General features: G+C 44.3%; 1 protein-coding gene across 3 annotated transcripts in view; it reads left to right on the top strand.

Moving 5' to 3' along the window:
• LOC118964944 (cell migration-inducing and hyaluronan-binding protein-like) overlaps nt 1–22500 on the top strand; it is a 155778-nt gene that overhangs the window by 112433 nt on the left and 20845 nt on the right. For all 3 annotated transcript variants that reach the window (XM_036981212.1, XM_036981214.1, XM_036981215.1), the window contains 5 exons: nt 5404–5573; nt 10298–10507; nt 12755–12960; nt 21588–21657; nt 22330–22458. In XM_036981212.1, coding sequence (XP_036837107.1) covers nt 5404–5573; nt 10298–10507; nt 12755–12960; nt 21588–21657; nt 22330–22458 — 785 coding nt within the window. The remainder of the gene's footprint in view (nt 1–5403; nt 5574–10297; nt 10508–12754; nt 12961–21587; nt 21658–22329; nt 22459–22500) is intronic.

The following is a 22500-nucleotide window of genomic DNA, read 5'->3' as shown; positions in this document are numbered from 1 at the left end:
TAAAGGGAGATGTCTGAAGAGACAGACAATCACATTCAAATACAGACAAATCCTTCACAGACCGATTCCTGTGTGAGTGAGTGACGACATTCTGTGACCAATGTGTTAAATTTAGGCACACAGAAACCACTGGGTTCAATCCCAGTGTGGGGCACTAGTTTTTAATGTTGTTTTTTGCCCCTAGTGGCCGGTTTTGATGCTGTCTCCCAACTTCTAGAGGACCTGCACACACACACACACACACAAAAGCACGCACTCTAGTTTCTCTCCCTCCACTTTCAGCCTAAAAGGCCTTCTAAAATCACAGGGCAATTTTCTCCCACTAGTGTAAATTGACTCTAAAGAACAACACTAAAACATTCTCTGGTTTCCTTCTGAGAGTGATGGTCTCACATCTTCCAGGCAAGTGCTTTTGTGTGTGTGTGTGTGTGTGTGTGTGTGTGTGTGTGTGTGTGTGTGTGTGTGTGTGTGTGCGCGTACATACAGTGTGTGTGTGTCAGGGAAGATTTAAATTTATCAGACATATGGATTGGGAGCATAACCCATTAGGGCTTCCACCCACGAAGCCAGCACCATCAATAGACGAGGGATGTTGACCAAATGAGCCACATTTACATGTCCTTAAAAACAGCCTAACTAATTACAAACAACTATTCCTTGTGTTTGGGTGTGTAGAATATGCTAAACTTTAAGCCTATTGCTTTATTGGTTTTTACTTTTCTAAAACAATAATTGTCCACCTCATGGTTCAGCAGTCAGAGCACTAAATGCATCAGGGCGTTGGATGCATAGACCTATAGGTGTAGGTGTCCACTGTATGATATTAACACATACACTACCGTTCAAAAGTTTTGGTCACTTAGAAATGTCCTTGTTTTTGAAATTAAAGCAATTTTTTGTCCATTTAAAATAACATCAAATTGATCAGTAATACAGTGTAGATGTTGTTAATGTTATAAATGACTATTGTAGCTGGAAACGGCTGATTTTTAATGGAATATCTACATAGGTGTACAGAGGTCCATTATCAGCAACCATCACTCCTGTGTTCCAATGCCATGTTGTGTTAGCTAATCCAAGTTTATCATTTAAAAGGCTAGTTGGTCATTAGAAAACCCTTTTGCAATTGTGTTAGCACTGCTAATAACTGTTGTCCTGATTAAAGAAGCAATAAAACTGGACTTCTTTAGACTAGCTGCGTATCTGGAGCATCAGCATTTGTGGGTTCGATTACAGTCTCAAAATTACTTCTGAAACTTGTCAGTCTATTCTTGTTCTGAGAAATGAAGGTTATTCCATGCGAGAAACTGCCAAGAAGCTGAAGATCTCGTATAACAACAGCGCAAACTGGATCTAACCAGAATTTTTTTTATTTATTTTACCTTTATTTAACTAGGCAAGTCAGTTAAGAACAAATTCTTATTTTCAATGACGGCCTAGGAACAGTGGGTTAACTGCCTTGTTCAGAGGTAGAACGACAGATTTTTACCTTGTCAGCTCAGGGATTTGATCTTGCAACCTACCTCCCCATAGAAAGAGGAGTGGGAGGCCCCGGTGCACAACTGAGCAAGAGGACAAGCACATTAGAGTGTCTAGTTTGAGAAACAGACGCCTCAAAGGTCCTCAAGTGGCAGCTTCATTAAATAATACCTGCAAAACACCAGTCTCAACGTCAACAGTGAAGAGGCGACAGATAGTCCAGTGTCTGTGTTCTTTTGACCATCTTAATCTTTTCTTTTTATTGGCCAGTCTGAGATATGGCTTTATCTTTGCAACTCTGCCTAGAAGACCAGCATCCTGGAGTTGCCTCTTCACTGTTGATGTTGAGACTGGTGTTTTGCGGGTACTATTTAATGATAGTACTATTTAGGAAGCTTAGGGCCCCAGAGATAGAAATATGCTTTAAGACAACGACATTAAGGTATTTATTCTGGTCAGTTAGCATACTGCATCTGCTATACAGATATTGGCATACAGAAGAAAGCTAATTCGTTCATTTTCGGAATATTTTGTATCAAGATCAGCATTATGTTGTTATATTATAGTAGTAACTCTGGTAGGCCTGAATGTTCAATCAGAAAAATATCTCAACAGAATTAAACAAAACATTGTTTGCATATTTATATTAATAAATAGGTATAGAATAATAACTATAATATACAGTAATAATAATGATAAAACAAATTATTATAAATACACACAAAAATAAAAACATATTTTTTAAAGGTCCAAAATGGCATCCTACCTGAATAGCCAGTTGCACAGTAGACTGCATTTGGCCGCTTCAACATCCATCTCATCTTAGTTCACTACAATATTCAAACTTGTCCATACAGAGGACATTTCCCTTGTAGCTGGGCTCCAGACTAACATGTTACCACGGTGACACTGGTGACACTAAGTCTTTCAGTTGGTGGCACAAGCCCATGATTTGGTGGCACAATCAAAAACATTTGCGGCATTACGCAATAGAAACAAATTGCTGTAAAATTCACAGTGCTTTATTAAAAAGTGTGTTAGGCTACTGAGATGTTGTTGAAGAAATACGTTGTTTCGTCATCTTTTCATGTTCTGATTCTAAATATTTGAATGACCAACCTAACCCAGTGATTGTCATGCATTTTGAGCTGACAATTATGATATTGTTATATTTTACTGTTAAAACAGTGCTCAGAATTTTCTGATTGTATTTCTTTCAATAGAGATGAATTTGCATCTTAATGTGCTCTAATATTATAGGCCAATTTTTGGGGCCAAATTCCCCACCTGATTAAGTGTAAAAACAAAACCCAACTACTATGTCACTATCTCTACAGATAATACCCACCACTGCTATTACAGTACATTTAATGTAAAAACAAAACCCAACTACTATGTCACTATCTCTACAGATAATACCCACCGCTAGTAACCATGTATTAATCTAACAGTACTGTCGTGTCTTTGGCATCATTAAACTGAAGACTGTTATTTTATCAAATCAATTCTCTGTAATTATTATTATGTGATTAAACTAATCACGTAAATGTAATTAACTAGGAAGTCGGGGCACCAAGGAAAATATTCAGATTACAAAGTTATAATTTTCCTAATATAACTTTCAGATATTTTAATATCGGATCAATCAATTAGTCTTCTAATGAATGAATGATTCTTTATCTCATATTAGTCTCATTCCAAACGTCATAAATTGTTGGTTATCTGCACAAACCCAGTCTTCACTATGAATCATCCATACAGCAATTGTCTCAATCATTTATTTATTAACTAACTAAATGATCACAGAAATGTATCAACAAACAAACAAAGTAGATATGGTTACAAGGAAATGATAGGGTATGTGCCCTAGTGGGCTTAACCGGTATGGCGGCTTGGTAGACAAAGGGACTGAGAAGGGCACGAAAGACAAAAGACACTAACTACATAGTTGATAATTATAACAATTGAAATACTAATCCTTTGCACATGAATGCTCACTCATTCGGGAATAATTGCAATCAATATATATATTTACGCTCAGTGTGTTGTCGTGATCTCTGTTGGAATCGTCCTTCTTTCTGTTGGAAGTTCATCCGCTCATTATTCGTGGTTAGAATGGATACTTCAGAGTCCCATTCAGAAATGTTGTTATAGACTAGATGTTTCGGCGGTTGTCGGCCTTCGCATTCAATGGTATAGAATTCCTAGCTGCAGACTAGTAATTAGTATCAAAGATTTGCTCTTATTCTGTAGGTATCGATAGTCTCAGAGTTTCAACAACCATTACAACCTTAGCTTATACTCAGATTTATGGTCTCTACTCAATCCTTATCCCTCTAGGTAATCAAGGTAAGCTTGGATCTCCACTCAAACCATATCTCCCTCTGTGATCGAGGTACTGGTCTAAAGGGAAATTCCCAAGGAGGGGGTTATAGCCAGAACAGTAGAAAAGGGCTGTCCCATGACACCAGATCAATGTCTGTGCTCATGGGGCGGGCCTTTGACTTAGTTAAACTCCAAAGGAAATTGGGGTGTCATTGATTAAACAGTTTATAATAATAATAATTTCCCAAATAGTTTCATTTTTACTCATTCATTTTATACAACAATTAGATGCAAGCCTCACAACTGAGACTCTTGTATAAACAGAGTGATGGTAATGATGGAGAAGAGGTTCCTTTGTTCTCCTTTGAAACCTCTCTCTGCACTCTGGCCATGAGGAGAGAGACTCCTCTAGGAATTTATGACCTGCGATAACAGAGCCTCGGTGTATGGGGAAGAGAGAGAGGTAGTGCGAGAGAGAGGGGGATGGTGCAGAGAGAGGAGGATGGTACTTGCTATCCCCAAAGAGGGCCACGTCATGACAGTACATTTAATGTAAAAACAAAACCCAACTACTATGTCACTATCTCTACAGATAATACCCACCACTGCTATTACAGTACATTTAATGTAAAAACAAAACCCAACTGCTAGGTCACTATCTCTACAGATAATACCCACCGCTGCTATTACAGTGCATTTAATGTAAAAACAAACATCTATGCACTCGCAATGGTCAATCCACATTTAGTGTGCTCCATATCTCACAGCCATATTGAATGTCTTGTTTGTAGAATAGTTTCATAGCAAATATCTTGTTTGTAAAATAGTTACTTTTGCGCTCGAAGAAATAAAAAGTATATCTACAGAAAGCTGAGAACATCCTCTCTCCACCTTTGACAACAGGATAGCTGTGTTTTCCCCACAATTGGATTTAAAAGTGTTATACATAACTTTTCTTTCTCCTGGAGCATTTTTCCCTCTGAAAAGGAGAGAGAGAGTGCCTCGCTCAACATAGCAGCAGGCCCCAGCGAAACAGGGGCAGGTAGGCAGACACTTTCATTACAGGAATCATGAGGATAATGTAATTTACTGTTTCACCAAATCATGGTTTCACCCTCATAAAAACGAAGACGTTTTGAGTGAGGTAAAGTAATGTGCAGCTCGCACAGATGAGACCAATACATGTTTTAACTCGCCCAGCGAGACTAAATGGTGGCAGTCTGGCGCCCCGCCATGTAGGCTTTTCACTACTCTCTAATTTTCATTTTACTTCGATGAAAAAAGGCTCCATCTTCACAATCAACAGTATCTTAGGCCAAGGCTCCTCTCTCACTCTCCTCAGCAGCAGACCAGCCCCGGACAATTTGGCTGACTCCAATTTTATCGGCTTTTCATTTATTTTATCGGCCAAAAGCCGGAAATTACCTGCTAACGGAAACCCTGGTGTGTGTGTGTGTGTGTGTGTGTGTGTACATGTGCATTCGAATGTCTGTGTGTGTTGCCAGATGTGTTCTAACTCTTTGTGTGTGTGTGTGTGCTGCAAGGTATGTTCTAACTCTTTATGTGTGTGCGTGCGTGTGTGCTTGTGTGTGTGTGTAGGTAAGCCAGTGTTCCTCCACATGGGTGAGGAGGTGGATGGGGTGGACATGAGGGCAGAGGTCGGCCTGCTGAGTCGCAACATCCTGGTGCGCGGCGAGATGGAACCTGGTTGCTACGGCAACGAGGCCTGCAAGTTCTTCGCCTTTGACACTTTTGGAGGACACGTGAAGGTAATTTAATTAATTGTTTGAATCTACCCCTCCAATCTATCTATTTATCCCTCTATCTACACCTTTACTTTATTCATCCGTCCACCCATTCATCCTCTCTTCATCCTTCCATAAACCCCTACATCTTCTCTTCATCCTTCCATAAACCCCTACATCTTCTCTTCATCCTTCCATAAACCCCTAAATCTTCTCTTCATCCTTCCATAAACCCCTACATCTTCTCTTCATCCTTCCATAAACCCCTACATCTTCTCTTCATCCTTCCATAAACCCCTTCATCCTCGCTTCATCCTTCCATAAACCCCTACATCTCTTCATCCTTCCATAAACCCCTACATCTTCTCTTCATCCTTCCATAAACCCCTACATTTCTTCATCCTTCCATAAACCCCTACATCTTCTCTTCATCCTTCCATAATCCCCTACATCTTCTCTTCATCCTTCCATAAACCCCTACATCTTCTCTTCATCCTTCCATAAACCCCTACATCCTCTCTTTGTCCTTCCATCTACTTTCATCTTTTATGTATCCTTCCACTGATCCAAACTTGTAGATATTGTGTGTAGGGCTTAACTTCCTTAACCTTTTACAGCGGTGGGCTAAATCAAGGTCACACAGAGTGTTTCTTGGTAGTCTTAAACAATTCTACTTTGAAACAAAGTATACACCTCACACACATGGTTATGGGATAAAAAAAGAAGACACCTGTACCATGTCAGATATACAGTTGAAATGTGTTAAATGTTGAGTTTGCATCCCAATATTACACTTCAAATGCATTACAGATGACTGAAATATAACAAAACCGCTTGACATAGAAACACCGGATTTTTGGTGGGTTTTTGAAATAATGTTTATTAATTATGAATAATATTCGTAACCTTCCACCCATGAGGCCTCAAGGTCATTGAAAGGGCCACAGTCTGTAGGAAAGGGCTACAGTCTGTGAGGTTACCAGAGTTTTGCAGCCCTGATCATGTCTTTCTGGTCTGTTTATTCAGTACCTTGAGGCCTTCACCAGAAGAAATGGGCTATTGTTTTGGGCTATACTGTCCAGTTAACATAAAGGTTACATTAAGAAACTGAGCTCATCTATTGTCCTTACAGGTTAGGTGAGGGTAAGGGAAAAGTTTCTAGAGTTTAGTTATAATCAGATGTTTAGTTAGAAAGTACAACCCTTCCATCCCCGTCTAGCATGGCTAGACGCCCAGAGTCTGGGGAGCACAGTTAGGACAGAGAGGGCTGAGACTGTCACACACGCCAGCCAACTAGATTATTACAGTAATGATCTGGTTTGGGTCATGACTGTCATCAGATGACATATGGTGACGCAATATGTCAATGACATCTGTAATATCATCGTTAAGACAGTGGTATGTCGGCTGTCATTAGGCCAGTGTGATTCTATGACAGATAGACAGGCAGACACACACACACACACACACACACACACACACACACACACACACACACACACACACAGCACCATAACAGCTATGGATAATATCAATGCCAAATACCAACCCTGATTTAAGCAAGCAGGCAGGCTAAGGTTTGCACAAATAAACAATTCTCACTTTGCCGACAGGGAGTGTCACATTGGGAGAGTTTCTTGTATTATGTTGTTTGCCATTACTGTAATTAGGTTTGGCAGAACATTTCCAATGAGTGAAAGTTTCTTGGAAGCTCTTTTGATTGAGTTCCGTCTAAATGAAGGCAAATTTTATTTACAGCACAGGAACAAAGTGTGAAGCGCAATGTAGGAGGGAGATAGACAGACAGACACACACACACACACACACACACACACACACACACACACACACACACACACACACACACACACACACACACACACACACACACACACACACTGGCATAGTCTTTAGAATGAGTTGGACTGCATCCTGTTCAATAGACAGCTGTTTATTGAAGCTGTCAGTCATAGGACCTGGGCTGTGTCCCAAATGCCACCCTATAATAGTGCAGAACTTTTGACCAGGAAATGCAGGGCTCTCATTTGGGACGCAACCCAGGAGAAGATCCACAGCTAGTATGGAATGGAGCCACGTCCATCTCCACTGCCTGCAAATTCTTCCCATTACATTCTAGTCAACCACATTTTAATGAAGAATTATGGAAACGATTTGATTAGTCTCTCATGCATGGAAACTCTCGCTATCTTTTTATCTGTCTCCTACTCAATCTCTCACACTTTCACTGCTTCTTTCACATTCAAATTCTCCTGTCTCACTCTCTAGCGGTCTCACTCTCTAGCGGTCTCACTCTCTGGCGGTCTCACTCTCTAGCGGTCTCACCATATCGGTCTCACTCTCTAGTGGTCTCACTCTCTAGCGGTCTCACACTCTAGCGGTCTCACCATATCGGTCTCACTCTCTAGCGGTCTCACTCTCTAGCGGTCTCACTCTCTGGCGGTCTCACTCTCTAGCAGTCTCACCATATCGGTCTCACTCTCTAGCGGTCTCACTCTCTAGCAGTTTCACTCTCTAGCGGTCTCACTCTCTAGCGGTCTCACCATATCGGTCTCATTCTCTAGCGGTCTCACTCTCTAGCGGTCTCACTCTCTAGCGGTCTCACTCTCTAGCGGTCTCACCATATCGGTCTCACTCTCTAGCGGTCTCACTCTCTAGCGGTCTCACTCTCTAGCGGTCTCACCATATCGGTCTCACTCTCTAGCGGTCTCACCCTCTAGCGGTCTCACTCTCTAGCGGCTCTCACTCTCTAGCGGTCTCACTCTCTAGCGGTCTCTCTGGCTGGCACACTCTCTGGCGGTCTCACTCTCTAGTGGTCTCTCTGGCTGGCACACTCTCTAGCGGTCTCACTCTCTGGCTGGCACACTCTCTGGCGGTCTCACTCTCTAGTGGTATCACTCTCTAGTGGTCTCACTCTAACGGTCTCACTCTAGCGGTCTCACTCTCTGGCGGTCTCACTCTCTAGTGGTCTCACTCTCTAGTGGTCTCACTCTAACGGTCTCACTCTCTAGTGGTCTCACTCTCTGGCTGGCACACTCTCTGGCGGTCTCACTCTCTAGTGGTCTCACTCTCTAGTGGTCTCACTCTAACGGTCTCACTCTAGCGGTCTCACTCTCTGGCGGTCTCACTCTCTAGTGGTCTCACTCTCTAGTGGTCTCACTCTAACGGTCTCACTCTCTAGTGGTCTCACTCTCTGGCGGTCTCACTCTCTGGCTGGCACACTCTCTAGCGGTCTCACTCTCTAGTGGTCTCACTCTCTAGTGGTCTCACTCTCTGGCTGGCACACTCTCTGGCGGTCTCACTCTCTAGCGATCTCACTCTCTAGTGGTCTCTCTGGCGGTCTCACTCTCTAGCGGTCTCACTCTCTGGCTGGCACACTCTCTGGCGGTCTCACTCTCTAGTGGTCTCACTCTCTAGTAGTCTCACTCTAACGGTCTCACTCTAGCGGTCTCACTCTCTAGCGGTCTCACTCTCTGGCCTGCACACTCTCTGGCGGTCTCACTCTCTAGTGGTCTCACTCTCTAGTAGTCTCACTCTAACGGTCTCACTCTAGCGGTCTCACTCTCTGGCGGTCTCACTCTCTAGCGGTCTCACTCTCTGGCTGGCACACTCTCTGGCGGTCTCACTCTCTAGTGGTCTCACTCTCTAGTAGTCTCACTCTAGCGGTCTCACTCTAGCGGTCTCACTCTCTGGCGGTCTCACTCTCTAGTGGTCTCACTCTAGTGGTCTCACGCTAATGGTCTCACTCTCTAGTGGTCTCACTCTCTGGCGGTCTCACTCTCTGGCTGGCACACTCTCTGGCGGTCTCCCTCTCTAGTGGTCTCACTCTCTAGTGGTCTCACTCTAACGGTTTCACTCTAGCGGTCTCACTCTCTGGCGGTCTCACTCTCTAGTGGTCTCACTCTCTAGTGGTCTCACTCTAACGGTCTCACTCTCTAGTGGTCTCACTCTCTGGCGGTCTCACTCTCTGGCTGGCACACTCTCTAGCGGTCTCACTCTCTAGTGGTCACACTCTCTAGTGGTCTCACTCTCTAGTGGTCTCACTCTCTGGCTGGCACACTCTCTGGCGGTCTCACTCTCTAGCGATCTTACTCTCTAGTGGTCTCTCTGGCGGTCTCACTCTCTAGCGGTCTCACTCTCTGGCTGGCACACTCTCTGGCGGTCTCACTCTCTAGTGGTCTCACTCTCTAGTAGTCTCACTCTAACGGTCTCACTCTAGCGGTCTCACTCTCTGGCGGTCTCACTCTCTAGCGGTCTCACTCTCTGGCTGGCACACTCTCTGGCGGTCTCACTCTCTAGCGGTCTCACTCTCTGGCTGGCACACTCTCTGGCGGTCTCACTCTCTAGTGGTCTCACTCTCTAGTAGTCTCACTCTAGCGGTCTCACTCTAGCGGTCTCCCTCTCTGGTGGTCTCACTCTCTAGTGGTCTCACTCTCTAGTGGTCTCACTCTAACGGTCTCACTCTCTAGTGGTCTCACTCTCTGGCGGTCTCACTCTCTGGCGGTCTCACTCTCTAGTGGTCTCACTCTCTAGTGGTCTCACTCTAACGGTCTCACTCTCTGGCGGTCTCACTCTCTGGCGGTCTCACTCTCTAGTGGTCTCACTCTCTAGTGGTCTCACGCTCTAGTGGTCTCACTCTAACGATCTCACTCTCTAGCAGTCTCACTCTCTGGCGGTCTCACTTTCTAACTGTCTCACTCTCCCCCTCTCCCCACATATCTCCCTCCCAGGTGGAGCGTGGCTTTAAGTCTGTGCATGTGTCCGGTGTAGAGCTGCAGCACATGGGTCAACAGTCTATGGGTCACTACCCTGTCCACTTCCATATGAACGGAGACGTGGACCAGAAGGGAGGCTACGATCCCCCCACCTCCGTCAGCGATCTGTCCATCCACCACACCTTCTCCCGCTGTGTCACTGTGCACGGCTCTAACGGCCTACTGGTGAGTTATATGCATGCACACACTTGGACATTTGGTTCCATGCATTTGAGTGTATAAAAGTGCTGCTGATCGGCCATTCAGTTGTCACGACAACACCCGCCTTCGCCCAGCCTCTCCACCGTGTGTGTGTGTGTGTGTGTGTGTGTGTGTGTGTGTGTGTGGTTAAAGAGGTCTTCTGTTAGATCAACTGTCTTACCCCAGCAGAACCCCAAATATAAGCTGTATACCAAACAAGTGGCAGGGTGACAGCTGTTTTTCAGATCCCAGGTGTAAAGTCATTGAACTGAACCAGTAGGGTTAGCACATTCACAGAAAGATTTTCCAACCTCACTTGACAGGTTTCTTCCGTTCACGGAGGCACAGAAAAAGTACAGTCAAACACATCCATTTTATTAGCGTTACTCTCTAAGGGCTGTAGCTGAGTTGTTGAGAGACGTTATAACCCTCCACATCTTGGGTTGAAAAATTCTGCTAACTTTCCCCAAATTCCCAGGTTTTTCAGAAATCCTGATTCCGGGAATCTTTGAACCAGGACTTCTAGAAAACCTGGTAATTTTGGGAAAGTTGCTGGAATTTTGTAACTTTATCCAGGTTGAGCTACAAGGGTTTCAGGAAACTTACCTGTGGTGTCATTTCACTGTCTTTGCTAAAAATCCAAGCCACCTACGGAATTCTAATGATGATAATAACCATATTCATGATTATGCATGTTGCTAATTACTGTTGTGAACCCAGGGACATGATGATCTGTGGACGTTACAGGGTCACAGACAGAGCAAATAAATAGAATTACGCACAAAAGAAGATAATTGCTTCTAGCTAGAATTCTATGAGAACAGTCTGTCGGAGACTAAGGTGGGATTGTGTGTGTGTGTGTGTGTGTGTGTGTGGGCTCATGCAAGCTCATCTTCGCCCAACCTCGTGCACGTGCGTATGTGTTGGAGGGTTGTTAAAGGTGTCCTGTTGTGTTGCCACGGCAATCAGAGAATCTATCCGTTGCCATAACGAGGAGATGTGCTGTTGCTACCCAACATGGCGTATCTAAACCAAGGCTCCTGAAAATTGAACACAACTGTGTCCTGTCACTCTTCAGGCGTTAGAAGGAAATGGAAGATAGATGGTGAGATACTGAATTCTCTGAGATGTTATCAACTCTGCTTCGGCTTCGGCCCAATTAGTACCCTATTCTATTCCCTACATAGTGGAATAGGGGCCCTGGTCCCTATGGGCCCTGGTTTAAAATAATGCACTAGATAGAGAATAGGGTCCCATTTGAGACTCAGGCCCTGGTCTCCTCAGGCCCAGGTCTCCTCAGGCCCAGGTCTCCTCAGGCCCTGGTCTCCTTTCCTTCATCAGATGTCAGAATATCTCCATAGACATGAAGACGGGGGTTAGCACCACATGATTTAGCTCAGCAGGCTAATACAGTCTTTAGTTTGGTGAACTGTTCTCAAATGAGGAGACTTCCAGGAACCAATCACAAAGAAGAGGTGAGATAAGCTAGCTAGCTAGTGTGGCAGGCAGAGTAATATCTTTCTTTAAATGGTGTAGCTCAGTGGAATGATGTGTTTCACACCATCTGCTGAGATTGGGTTTTTAGCCCAGTGCAGATGACAGAGAAGAGACATAGAAGGAAAACCACTTCCTTCAGACATGCATCTGTGCCATTCAAAATAAATGTGTGCATGGTTTGTCAGGGTTGGGGTTATTCCTGTCAATTCAGAAAGTAGGACTAAACCAAATTCCAATTCCAAATGTTCCTCATTGAAAAGCATTGAAGGTATTGGAATTGGAAATTCTGCGTACTCCTTGAATTGACTGGAATTTAAATGGAATTGACCCCAACCCTGGTGTTTCTCTCTCTCTCTCTCTCTCTCTCTCTCTCTCTCTCTCTCACTCACTCTCTCTCGCCCCCTCTCTCTCCCCCACTCACTCTCTCTCTCCCTCACTCACTCTCTCTCTCCCTCCCCCTCTCTCTCTCCCTTCCTCTCCCTCCCTCTCTCTCTCTCTCCTCCTCTCTCTCTCTCTCCCCCTCTCTCTCTCCCTCCCTCCCCCTCTCTCTCTCTCCCACCCCCTCTCTGTCCCTCCCTCTCTCTCTCTCCCCCCTCTCCCTGCCCCCTCTCTCTCTCTCCCCCTCACTTTCTCTCGCCCTCCTCTCTGTCCCTCCCACCTCTCTCTCTCCCACCCCCCCCCCCCCCCCTCTCTCGCTCCCCTCTCTCTCCCTCCCCCCTCTCTCTGTCTTACCAGGTAAAGGACGTGGTGGGCTATGATGCTCTGGGACATTGTTTCTTCACTGAGGACGGTCCTGAGGAGAGGAACACTTTTGACCACTGCCTGGGGCTGATGATCAGAGCTGGTACCCTGCTGCCCTCCGACAGGGACAGCAAGATGTGTCGCGATATCACACAGGGAGCCTTCCCCGGATATGTGGCCAACCCACGACAAGACTGCAGGTAGAGGAGATCAATAGAAGTGTCCCCTAGGTTCAGATCTAGGATCAGTTTCCCTTCACGCAATCCAAACCTTAAATATTAGTGGGGAAGATGCAAAACTGACCCAAGATCAGCGTCTAGGGCTGACTTCACATCTACATATATAGATAGATACACGCATATGTAAGAGGGATATATACAGTCAGCAACAGGTAGAGAGATACATGTACACACACACTTATCTCTTTATCATGTCTGCTGCGTATAAATAGAGTCCTCTGAACTGATATGTCTGTCCCCGTGGTAACCTGCTATCTCTGGTGTTAGAGAGACAGAGTATGATTAATGCATAAGAGACACGCTCAGCCAGAAGATACATCACTGCAATAAGACTGAGCTTTACCCTATCTTACCTTAAATCACACACACACACGCACACACACACACGCACATACACTCACACACACATACACACATACACACACACACACACACGCACACACACACACGCACATACACTCACACACACATACACACACACACACACACACACACACACACACACTGCTTATTACCGACTGATGTTCTCTATTCCCTTTGCAAAACCAATTAGGTTGTGATTCTAAGGCTAGAGGTTTGGCTAAAAGTCTGGATCCTACATTCATTTGAGTGTTAAAATCGACAACTAGAGTTTTATCTAGTTGTCGGTTACTAGGGTTGCATCCCAAATGGCATCCTATTCCCTACACAGTGTTGTCGTGTGTGTTGTTTAAAGAGTTACTCTTTCCCGAATTTAACTCTCTTCATATATTTTCATATCTTATCGATTACAGTCACTTATTCATCTATTACCTCATCAGTCATATTCCGAATGTCGCAAACTCTTGGATATCTGTACGAACGCTAGCATAAATTATGAATCAGCGATATACCAATTGGCTTTATTACTTATTTACTAAGTAACTAAATAATCACACAGAAGTACATAAACACACAGGATAGGTTATACATTGGTTGCTAACATGATAGAATGAAAAGTCCCTAGTGGACTAAACCGATATGACGGCTTGTTACACCAAATGAAAAGGGAGGGGCATGTGAGAAAGAGCGGGAGAAAAGACAAAGGACTCTACTATCGTACACACAGCTGGTAACTAGGCTCATGGAAATGCTAGTACTTTGCACATGAACAGCCACTCATTCGAAAAGAGGTTGCATTTGACATATTTACGAGTGTATACCTTTGTTGTCTCTCTGTTGAAATCGCCGGTCCGTCTGCTGGAGAGTCAGTCGACAGAAAGTCTCTGGTTTGTCCACCAGAGATCAAAGTCTTTCGTAGTTGTAGCTTGTTCCCTTTGTTCTCGAAGTGTCTGTTAAATATGGATACTTCAGGCGTACATAGGAAATGTTCTCCAGAATGGATCTTTCAGAGTACCACCCATTGGTTCTCGGTTGCATTTACCAGACTAAAGTACCTAAAGAGCTGCAGAATGAATGTTCCTGTGTAGTCTTTAGTTTTGTAGAGATGTTCTTCTTCTCTGTTGAGGTTTCAGAGGTCTAGCCATTACCTCCCTCTCAGCTCACATTGTTGGTCTCGTTGGCCTAATGTGCATTTAGTCGGAAGTGGGTTTTAAACACTCTGGAAAAGGGGGGCGTTCCATGACGCCGATGTAATGTCTGTCTGCTCACGTGGTTGTGACTTCATATGAAAAAAAAATGATCCTATTACATCTTCCCACAGATAGTTTCATATTTAATCATATACGTTCCCCCACATTTGGATGTGACCCTGACAACTGGGAAATATACACATTCAGAGATACACTGATGTTGTTATACTGTCTTTAGTTACATCACAAATGATGAACAAATTCTACAGAATTGTTCTTTAAATACCCACGGACCATTCCAAATGTCTGGGATATAGAAATACTGTTGAATTATTCAGCCTTCTAGTGTTATCGTACTGCAACGTCCCTCTCTGTGGTAACAAAGGGATTTAACTCAAGTTTCTGAGAGTAGGGAGAGAGAGTTTTCCTGCAGGTATTTATGACCATCATAAAACTGTAGAGAGAGGGGGGGGGGGGGCACCTATGATCCTCCCCCCAAGGGCATGCCATGACAGTGCAGTAGTTTTGACCATGGTCCTAAGAGTCCTGCAGGGTCAAAAGTAGTGCACTATATAGGAGCTTGGTCAAAAGTAGTGGACTATGTAGTGAATAGGGTGCCATATGGGACACAGTCCAGGAATTTGCCTTACATTACATTTCATTGAAAAAAATGTAAGATCTAGACACCTCACTGATAAGCAGACCGGGGGAGACATTAATACTGCAAAGCCATGAGAGAAGGTCACGTTAGAGTATGTTAGACGTTAGAGTATGTGTGCCTTGCCTCTCCCCACCTTTCCATTCCACCCTCTCCTCTCCTCTCCTCTCCTCTCCTCTCCTCTCCTCTCCTCTCCTCTCCTCTCCTCTCCTCTCCTCTCCTCTCCTCTCCTCTCCTCTCCTCTCCTCTCCTCTCCTCTCCTCTCCTCTCCTCTCCCCACCTTTCCATTCCACCCTCTCCTCTCCTCTCCTCTCCTCTCCTCTCCTCTCCTCTCCTCTCCTCTCCTCTCCTCTCCTCTCCTCTCCTCTCCTCTCCTCTCCTCTCCTCTCCTCTCCTCTCCTCTCCCCACCTTTCCATTCCACCCTCTCCTCTCCTCTCCTCTCCTCTCCTCTGTTCGTCATTACCATACTCCTAAGGAACAGCCTCCATAGGAATTCATGGTAATTTACACTATTTCAATGTTATGCTTCAAGGACAATGAAAAATAAAACGTATGTGTCATCCAAAAGCTGTAGTTGTTGAAATGAAAACATGTTGATCACCTCTCTACACTACAAAGCAACAATAATGTACAACTAGAGAAGTTCATCCATAATAATATGTTTTCAGTATTGCTGACCGATTTAAGATCAATCTGATGTAAAGTAAAGCCGGTAAAAATGAATTGCAATGACTCTTAGTACAATACACCTAGGAAGTGGTTCAGTCATACTATAAAAAACACTGGGTTGACTGATGGCCTATTTGTATACGTCATATCATGTTGCACTAGGCTGGCTGCTAACGTTAACTACATTCACTGTCAATGCACAATATCTCTTATTTCTTCAACAGTTGTGACTATTGGAAAATCCAGAAGAACAGCAGTTAAATTGCACACATGAACCACCACTTCATCCATGCTTAATAACATCAACAATGGATTATCGTTTTGTAATATATTTACATGCGTTGCTATGGTTACACAGTACCAAAATCTGAGCAGTTTGTCTCTCAAAATAGACCAAAAAGTACATGTTCTACTCTAATAATTTCAATACTTCCAAATGAAATGTCGTCCCTCATCCCTTTAATCGGCGTTTGCTGCATACATATGTTTCACATTGTGACATTGTTGACAAGTTGGGTATTTTAATGTGGGGATCTAGTTTTCCCTGATTCACTTCCATTAATCAAAGCCTCGAAAGGAGGAGTTTAATAATGGCTCTTATTGGCCAAGACACAGCGTCAGCTACCCAGGGTTTATATACATCATTGAATGTCACCTACCAAAAAGTATGAGGTAACAGAATTACTTTTCCTCAGTAAAGTTTTGCAGATTTGTTGCTTCCCCCATATCTCCTCCCCCTCCCTCTCTTTCTATCTATTCTCTTTTAACACACATCTTCTCACACAGACACAGTACTATCTCCCTCTCTCTACCTTCTCTATTTCCCGACTACTGTCTTCACTCTCTCTTCCCTTCCCTTCTCTCCTCTCCCCTCTCTATCGCCAGACTCCTCCTCTCCTCTCCTCTCCTCTCCTCTCCTCTCCTCTCCTCTCCTCTCCTCTCCTCTCCTCTCCTCTCCTCTCCTCTCCTCTCTTCTTCTCTTCTCTTCTCTTCTCTTCTCTTCTCTTCTCTTCTCTTCTTCTCTCCTCTCCTTTCCCTTCTCATAGCACAGAGGGAGTATTAACTTAAAATGCTGAGAGGAATAAAGCAACAAATGACTGTAGAGAATATCTACTAAATAACAGTTACAGAGTAGTCTATGCATTCACTGCACTTCCTACAGTAATACACACACACACACACACACACACACACACACACACACACACACACACACACACACACACACACACACACACACACACACACACACACACACACACACTACCGTCTGAATGAGTGTATTGTGTACTCTGCTGTGCATATGCCTGTTGTCCGAACCTCTGGCAGTCTCTATGGGGGTGCCACAGGGTTCAATTCTCGGGCCGACTCTTTTCACTGTAAACATCAATGATGTCGCTCTTGCTTGGTGATTCTTTGATCAAATCAAATTTGTTTATATAGCCCTTCGTACATCAGCTGATATCTCAAAGTGCTGTACAGAAACCCAGCCTAAAACCCCAAACAGCAAGCAAAGCACAGTGGCTAGGAAAAACTCCCTAGAAAGGCCAAAACCTAGGAAGAAACCTAGAGAGGAACCAGGCGATGAGGGGTGGCCAGTCCTCTTCTGGCTGTGCCGTGTGGAGATTATAACAGAACATGGCCAAGATGCTCAAATGTTCATAAATGACCAGCAGGGTCAAATAATAATAATCACAGTAGTTGTTCGAGGGTGCAGCAAGTTAGCACCTCAGGAGTAAATGTCAGTTGGCTTTTCATAGCCGATCATTAAGAGTATCTCTACCGCTCCTGCTGTCTCTAGAGAGTTGAAAACAGCAGGTCTGGGACAGGTCGCACGTCCAGTGAACAGGTCAGGATTCCATAGCCGCAGGCAGAACAGTTGAAACTGGAGCAGCAGCACGGCCAGGTGGACTGGGGACAGCAAGGAGTCATCATGCCAGGTAGTCCTGAGGCATGGTCCTAGGGCTCAGGTCCTCCGAGAGAGAGAAAGAAAGAGAGAAAGAGAGAATTAGAGAGAGCATACTTAAATTCACACAGGACACTGGATAAGACAGGAGAAGTACTCCAGATATAACAAACTGACCCTAGCCCCCCGACACATAAACTACTGCGGCAGTGTCTTTGATCCACCTCTATGCAGACGACACCATTCTGTATACATCTTGCCCTTCCTTGGACACTGTGTTAACAAACCTCCAAACGAGCTTCAACACCATACAACACTCCTTCCATGGCCTCCAACCGCTCTTAAATGCTAGAAGAACTAAATGCATGCTCTTCAACCGATCCCTGCCCGCACCCGCCAGCCCGACTAGCATCACTACTCTGGACGGTTCTGACTTAGAATATGTGGACAACTACAAATACCTAGGTGTCTGGTTAAAATGTAAACTCACCTTCCAGACTCACATTAAGCATCTCCAATCCAAAATGAAATCTAGAATCAGCTTTCTAATTCGCAACAAAGCCTCCTACTTGCACATAAACATAAACATCTGCACATTTATCACTCCAGTGTTAATGCCAAATTGTAATTATTTCGCCTCCATGGCCTATTTATTGCCTTACCTCCCTACTCTTCTACATTTGCAAACACTGTACATATATTTTTTCTATTGTGTTATTGACTGTACGTTTGTTTATGTGTAACTCTGTGTAGTTGTTTTTGTCCGTGCTTTGCTTTATCTTGGCCAGGTCACAGTTGTAAATGAGAACTTGTTCTCAACTGGCCTACATGGTTAAATAAAAATAATATTCCCCTGTCCGCTGACAGACAGCTAACATGTTCCCTTGTCCGCTGACAGACGGCTAACATGTTCCCCTGTCCGCTGACAGACGGCTAACATGTTCCCCTGTTTGACGGCTTAGACCTTCACAAATGCAGGGTTCTTCAGTAATGTACATTTTCACTGAACAAAATCAGACAGCATATCCCAATCCTAAAAGCTAAACTGAAAGCTTTTTATTAATCAGTTACAGTATTCATTGTCTTTCATTTTCTTTCTATGGTGTCTTTCGCTCAATCTCGTTCTCTGTCTGTTTATTTTGAAATACCCCAAGCTCAACAAAGACAATTACACCTCTCTGTCTCTGTCGTTCTCTCTCTCTTGTTCTCTCTCTCTCTCTCCTTCTCTCTTTATCGCTCTCTCACTCTCTCTCTCTCATTCTCTCTTTCTTGCTCTCTCTCTCCTGTCCCTCGTTTTCTGTGTTGATTATAGAGTAGACTGTGATTAGGGCTAGTAGAGACCTTGATTACTGATGACCTGATTTGCTTTCATGTTTTTGAAAGGCAGCGACGACCCCTTGTTAATTGTGTGTGTGTGTTTGTGTGTGTGTGAGACAGAGCACTTAATTTATATATATATATATATATATATATATATATATATATATATATATATATATATATATATATATATGTATGTATATATATATATATATATATATATGTATATATATATATATATATATATATATATATATACGTATGTATATATATATATATATATATGTATATATATATATATATATATATATATATATATATATATATATATATATATATATATATATATATATATATATATATATATATATATATATATATGTATATGTATATATATATATATATATATATATATATATATATATATATATGTATATATATATATCACCTTTATTTAAGCAGGTAGGCCAGTTGAGAACAAGTTCTCATTGACAACTGCGACCTGGTCAAGATAAAGCAAAGCAGTGCGACAACAACACAGAGTTGCACATGGAGTAAATAAACACACAGTCAATAATACAATAGAAAAGTCTATATACAGTGTGTGCAAATTAGGTAAGATTAGGGAGGTATAAGGCAATAAATAGGCCATAGTGGTGAAATAATTACAATTTAGCAATTGAACACTGGAGTGATAGATGTGCAGAAGATGAATGTGCAAATAGAGATACTGGGGTGCAAAAAAAAATAACAATATGGGGATGAGGTAGTTGGATGGGCTATTTACAGATGGGCTATGTACAGGTGCAGTGATCTGTGAGCTTCTCTGACAGCTGATGCTTAAAGTTAGTGAGGGAGATATGAGTCTCCACCTTCAGTGATTTTTGCAGTTCGTTCCAGTCATTGGCAGCAGAGAACTGGAAGGAAAGGAGGCCAAAGGAAGAATTGGCTTTGGGGGTGACCAGTGAAATATACCTGCTGGAGCGCTTGCTATGGGTGGGTGCTGCTATCGTGAAAAGTGAGCTGAGATAAGGCAAAGCTTTACCTAGCAAAGACTTATAGATGACCTAGAGCCAGTGGGTTTGGCGACGTTTATGAAGCGAGGGCCAGCTAACGAGAGCATACAGGTCGCAATGGTGGGTAGTATATGGGGCTTTGGTGACAAATCGGATGGCACTGTGATTGACTGCATCCAATTCGCTGAGTAGAGTGTTGGAGGCTATTTTGTTAATGACATCGCCGAAGTCAAGGATCGGTAGGATGGTCAGTTTTACGAGGTATGTTTGGCAGCATGAGTGAAGGATGCTTTGTTGCGAAGTAGGAAGCCGATTCTAGATGTAATTTTGGATTGGAGATGCTTAAAAACCTGTTGGATCTACCCATCCCGGATCCGGGAGACACAACCCAACCAAGCCGCACTGCTTCTTAACACAGCGCGCATCCAACCCGGAAGCCAGCCGCACCAATGTGTCGGAGGAAACACCGTGCCCCTGGCGACCTGGTTAGTGTGCACTGCGCCCGGCCTGCCACAGGAGTTGCTAGTGCACGATGAGACAAGGATATCCCTACCGGACAAACCCTCCCTAACCCGGACGACGCTAGGCCAATTGTGCGTCGCCCCACGGACCTCCCGGTCGCGGCCGGCTGCGACAGAGCCTGGGAGCGAACCCGGAGAGTCTCACAGCTAGCGATGCGATGCAGTGCCCTAGACCACTGCGCAACCCCTTCTCCCTTTGTCCACATATTCTAAGTCAGAACCGTCTAGAGTGGTGATGCTGGCCGGGCGGGCAGGTGCAGGCAGCAATTGGTTGAAGAGCATGCATTTAGTTGTATGGAATTGAAGCTCGTTTGGAGGTTAGTTAACACAGTGTCCAAAGGGCCAGAAGTATACAGAATGGTGTTGTCTGTGTAGAGGTGGATCAGAGAATCACCAGCAGCAAGAGCGACATCATTGATGTATACAGATAAAAGAGTCGTCCCGAGAATTGAACCCTGTGGCACCCCCATAGAGACTGCCAGAGGTCCGGACACCAGGCCTTCCGATTTGACACACTGAACTCTGTCTGAGAAGTAGTTGGTGAACCAGGCGAGGCAGTCATTTGAGAAACCAAGGCTGTTGAGGTGCTGCCTGAAGTGAGGAGTAGGACACAGGGATAATCAACAACTCTTGTTTTCTCTCCCTCCTCTCTCTCACATTCTCTCTCTCTCACCCTCCTCTCTCACATTCTCTCTCTCTCGCTCTCTCTCCCTCCTTTCTCTCATGTTCTCTCTCTCACTCTCATGTTCTCTCTCTCTCACCCTCCTCTCTCTCACGTTCTCTCTCTCTCTCTCCCTCATCTCTCTCACGTTCTCACTCTCTCACCCTCCTCTCTCTCACTTTCTCACTCTCACCCTCCTCTCTCACATTCTCTTTCTCTCTCTCCCTCCTCTCTCTCACATTCTCTCTCTCTTTTCCTCTCTCTTGTCTTTCCTTGTCTCTTCCAGTGCTACGTCCACCTTTTGGATTGCCAACCCCAATAACAACCTCATCAACTGTGCAGCAGCAGGCTCAGAGGTAAGTCTCTCTCCCAATCTCCCTCGCTTGCTTCCTCTCTCTCTCTCTCTCTCTCTCTCTCTCTCTCTCTCCCCTGTCCGCTCTCTCTCCTCCCTCCATCCCCCCTCACTCCCTCCCTCTCTCTCTCTCTCTCTCTCTCTCTCCACTGTCCTCTCTCTCTCCTCCCTCCCTCCCTCCCTCCCTCCCTCCCTCCCTCCCTCCCTCCCTCTCTCTCTCTCTCTCTCTCTCTCTCCCCTGTCCTCTCTCTCTCCTCCCTCCATCCCTCCCTCACTCCCTCCCTCTCCCTCTCTCTCTCTCCCTTTCTCCCCTGTCCTCTCACTCAATTCAATTCAAGGGGCTTTATTGGCATGGGAAACGTGTTAACATTGCCAAAGCAAGTGAGGTAGATAATATACAAAAGTATATCTCCTCTGTCCTCTCTCACTCTCTCCTCACTCTCTCCCTCTCTCTCTCCTTGTTCTCTTTCTCTCTCATTCTCTGTCTCCCATTCACTCTTTCTATCTGTCCTTGTCTTCAGGTGTACAGTATGTATGTAGGCCTCCTTACCCCAATGTCCAGTCTGATGAATTACTGTATATTCATTTGTTATGTATAGTATGGTGTGTGTGTGTGTGTGTGTGTGTGTTAATGCTTGCATGTGTTTGTTAACATACTGTGTGTGTGTCCTTCAAGGAGACAGGTTTCTGGTTCCTCTTCCACCATGTGCCTACGGGAGCCTCTGAGGGCATGTACTCTCCTGGCCGCTCCGAACACACACCTATGGGCCAGTTCACCAACAATAGGGCCCACTCCAACTACAGGGTAGGACTTTATGTGTGTGTGTGAGTCTTGTTAGATAATAAC

This window comes from Oncorhynchus mykiss, chromosome 6 (assembly GCF_013265735.2).
Source record: "Oncorhynchus mykiss isolate Arlee chromosome 6, USDA_OmykA_1.1, whole genome shotgun sequence".
In the NCBI taxonomy this organism is placed as follows: Eukaryota; Metazoa; Chordata; class Actinopteri; order Salmoniformes; family Salmonidae; genus Oncorhynchus; species Oncorhynchus mykiss.
The sequence above is the reverse complement of the archived record's forward strand: the minus strand, read 5'-3'. Positions and strand labels throughout refer to the sequence as shown.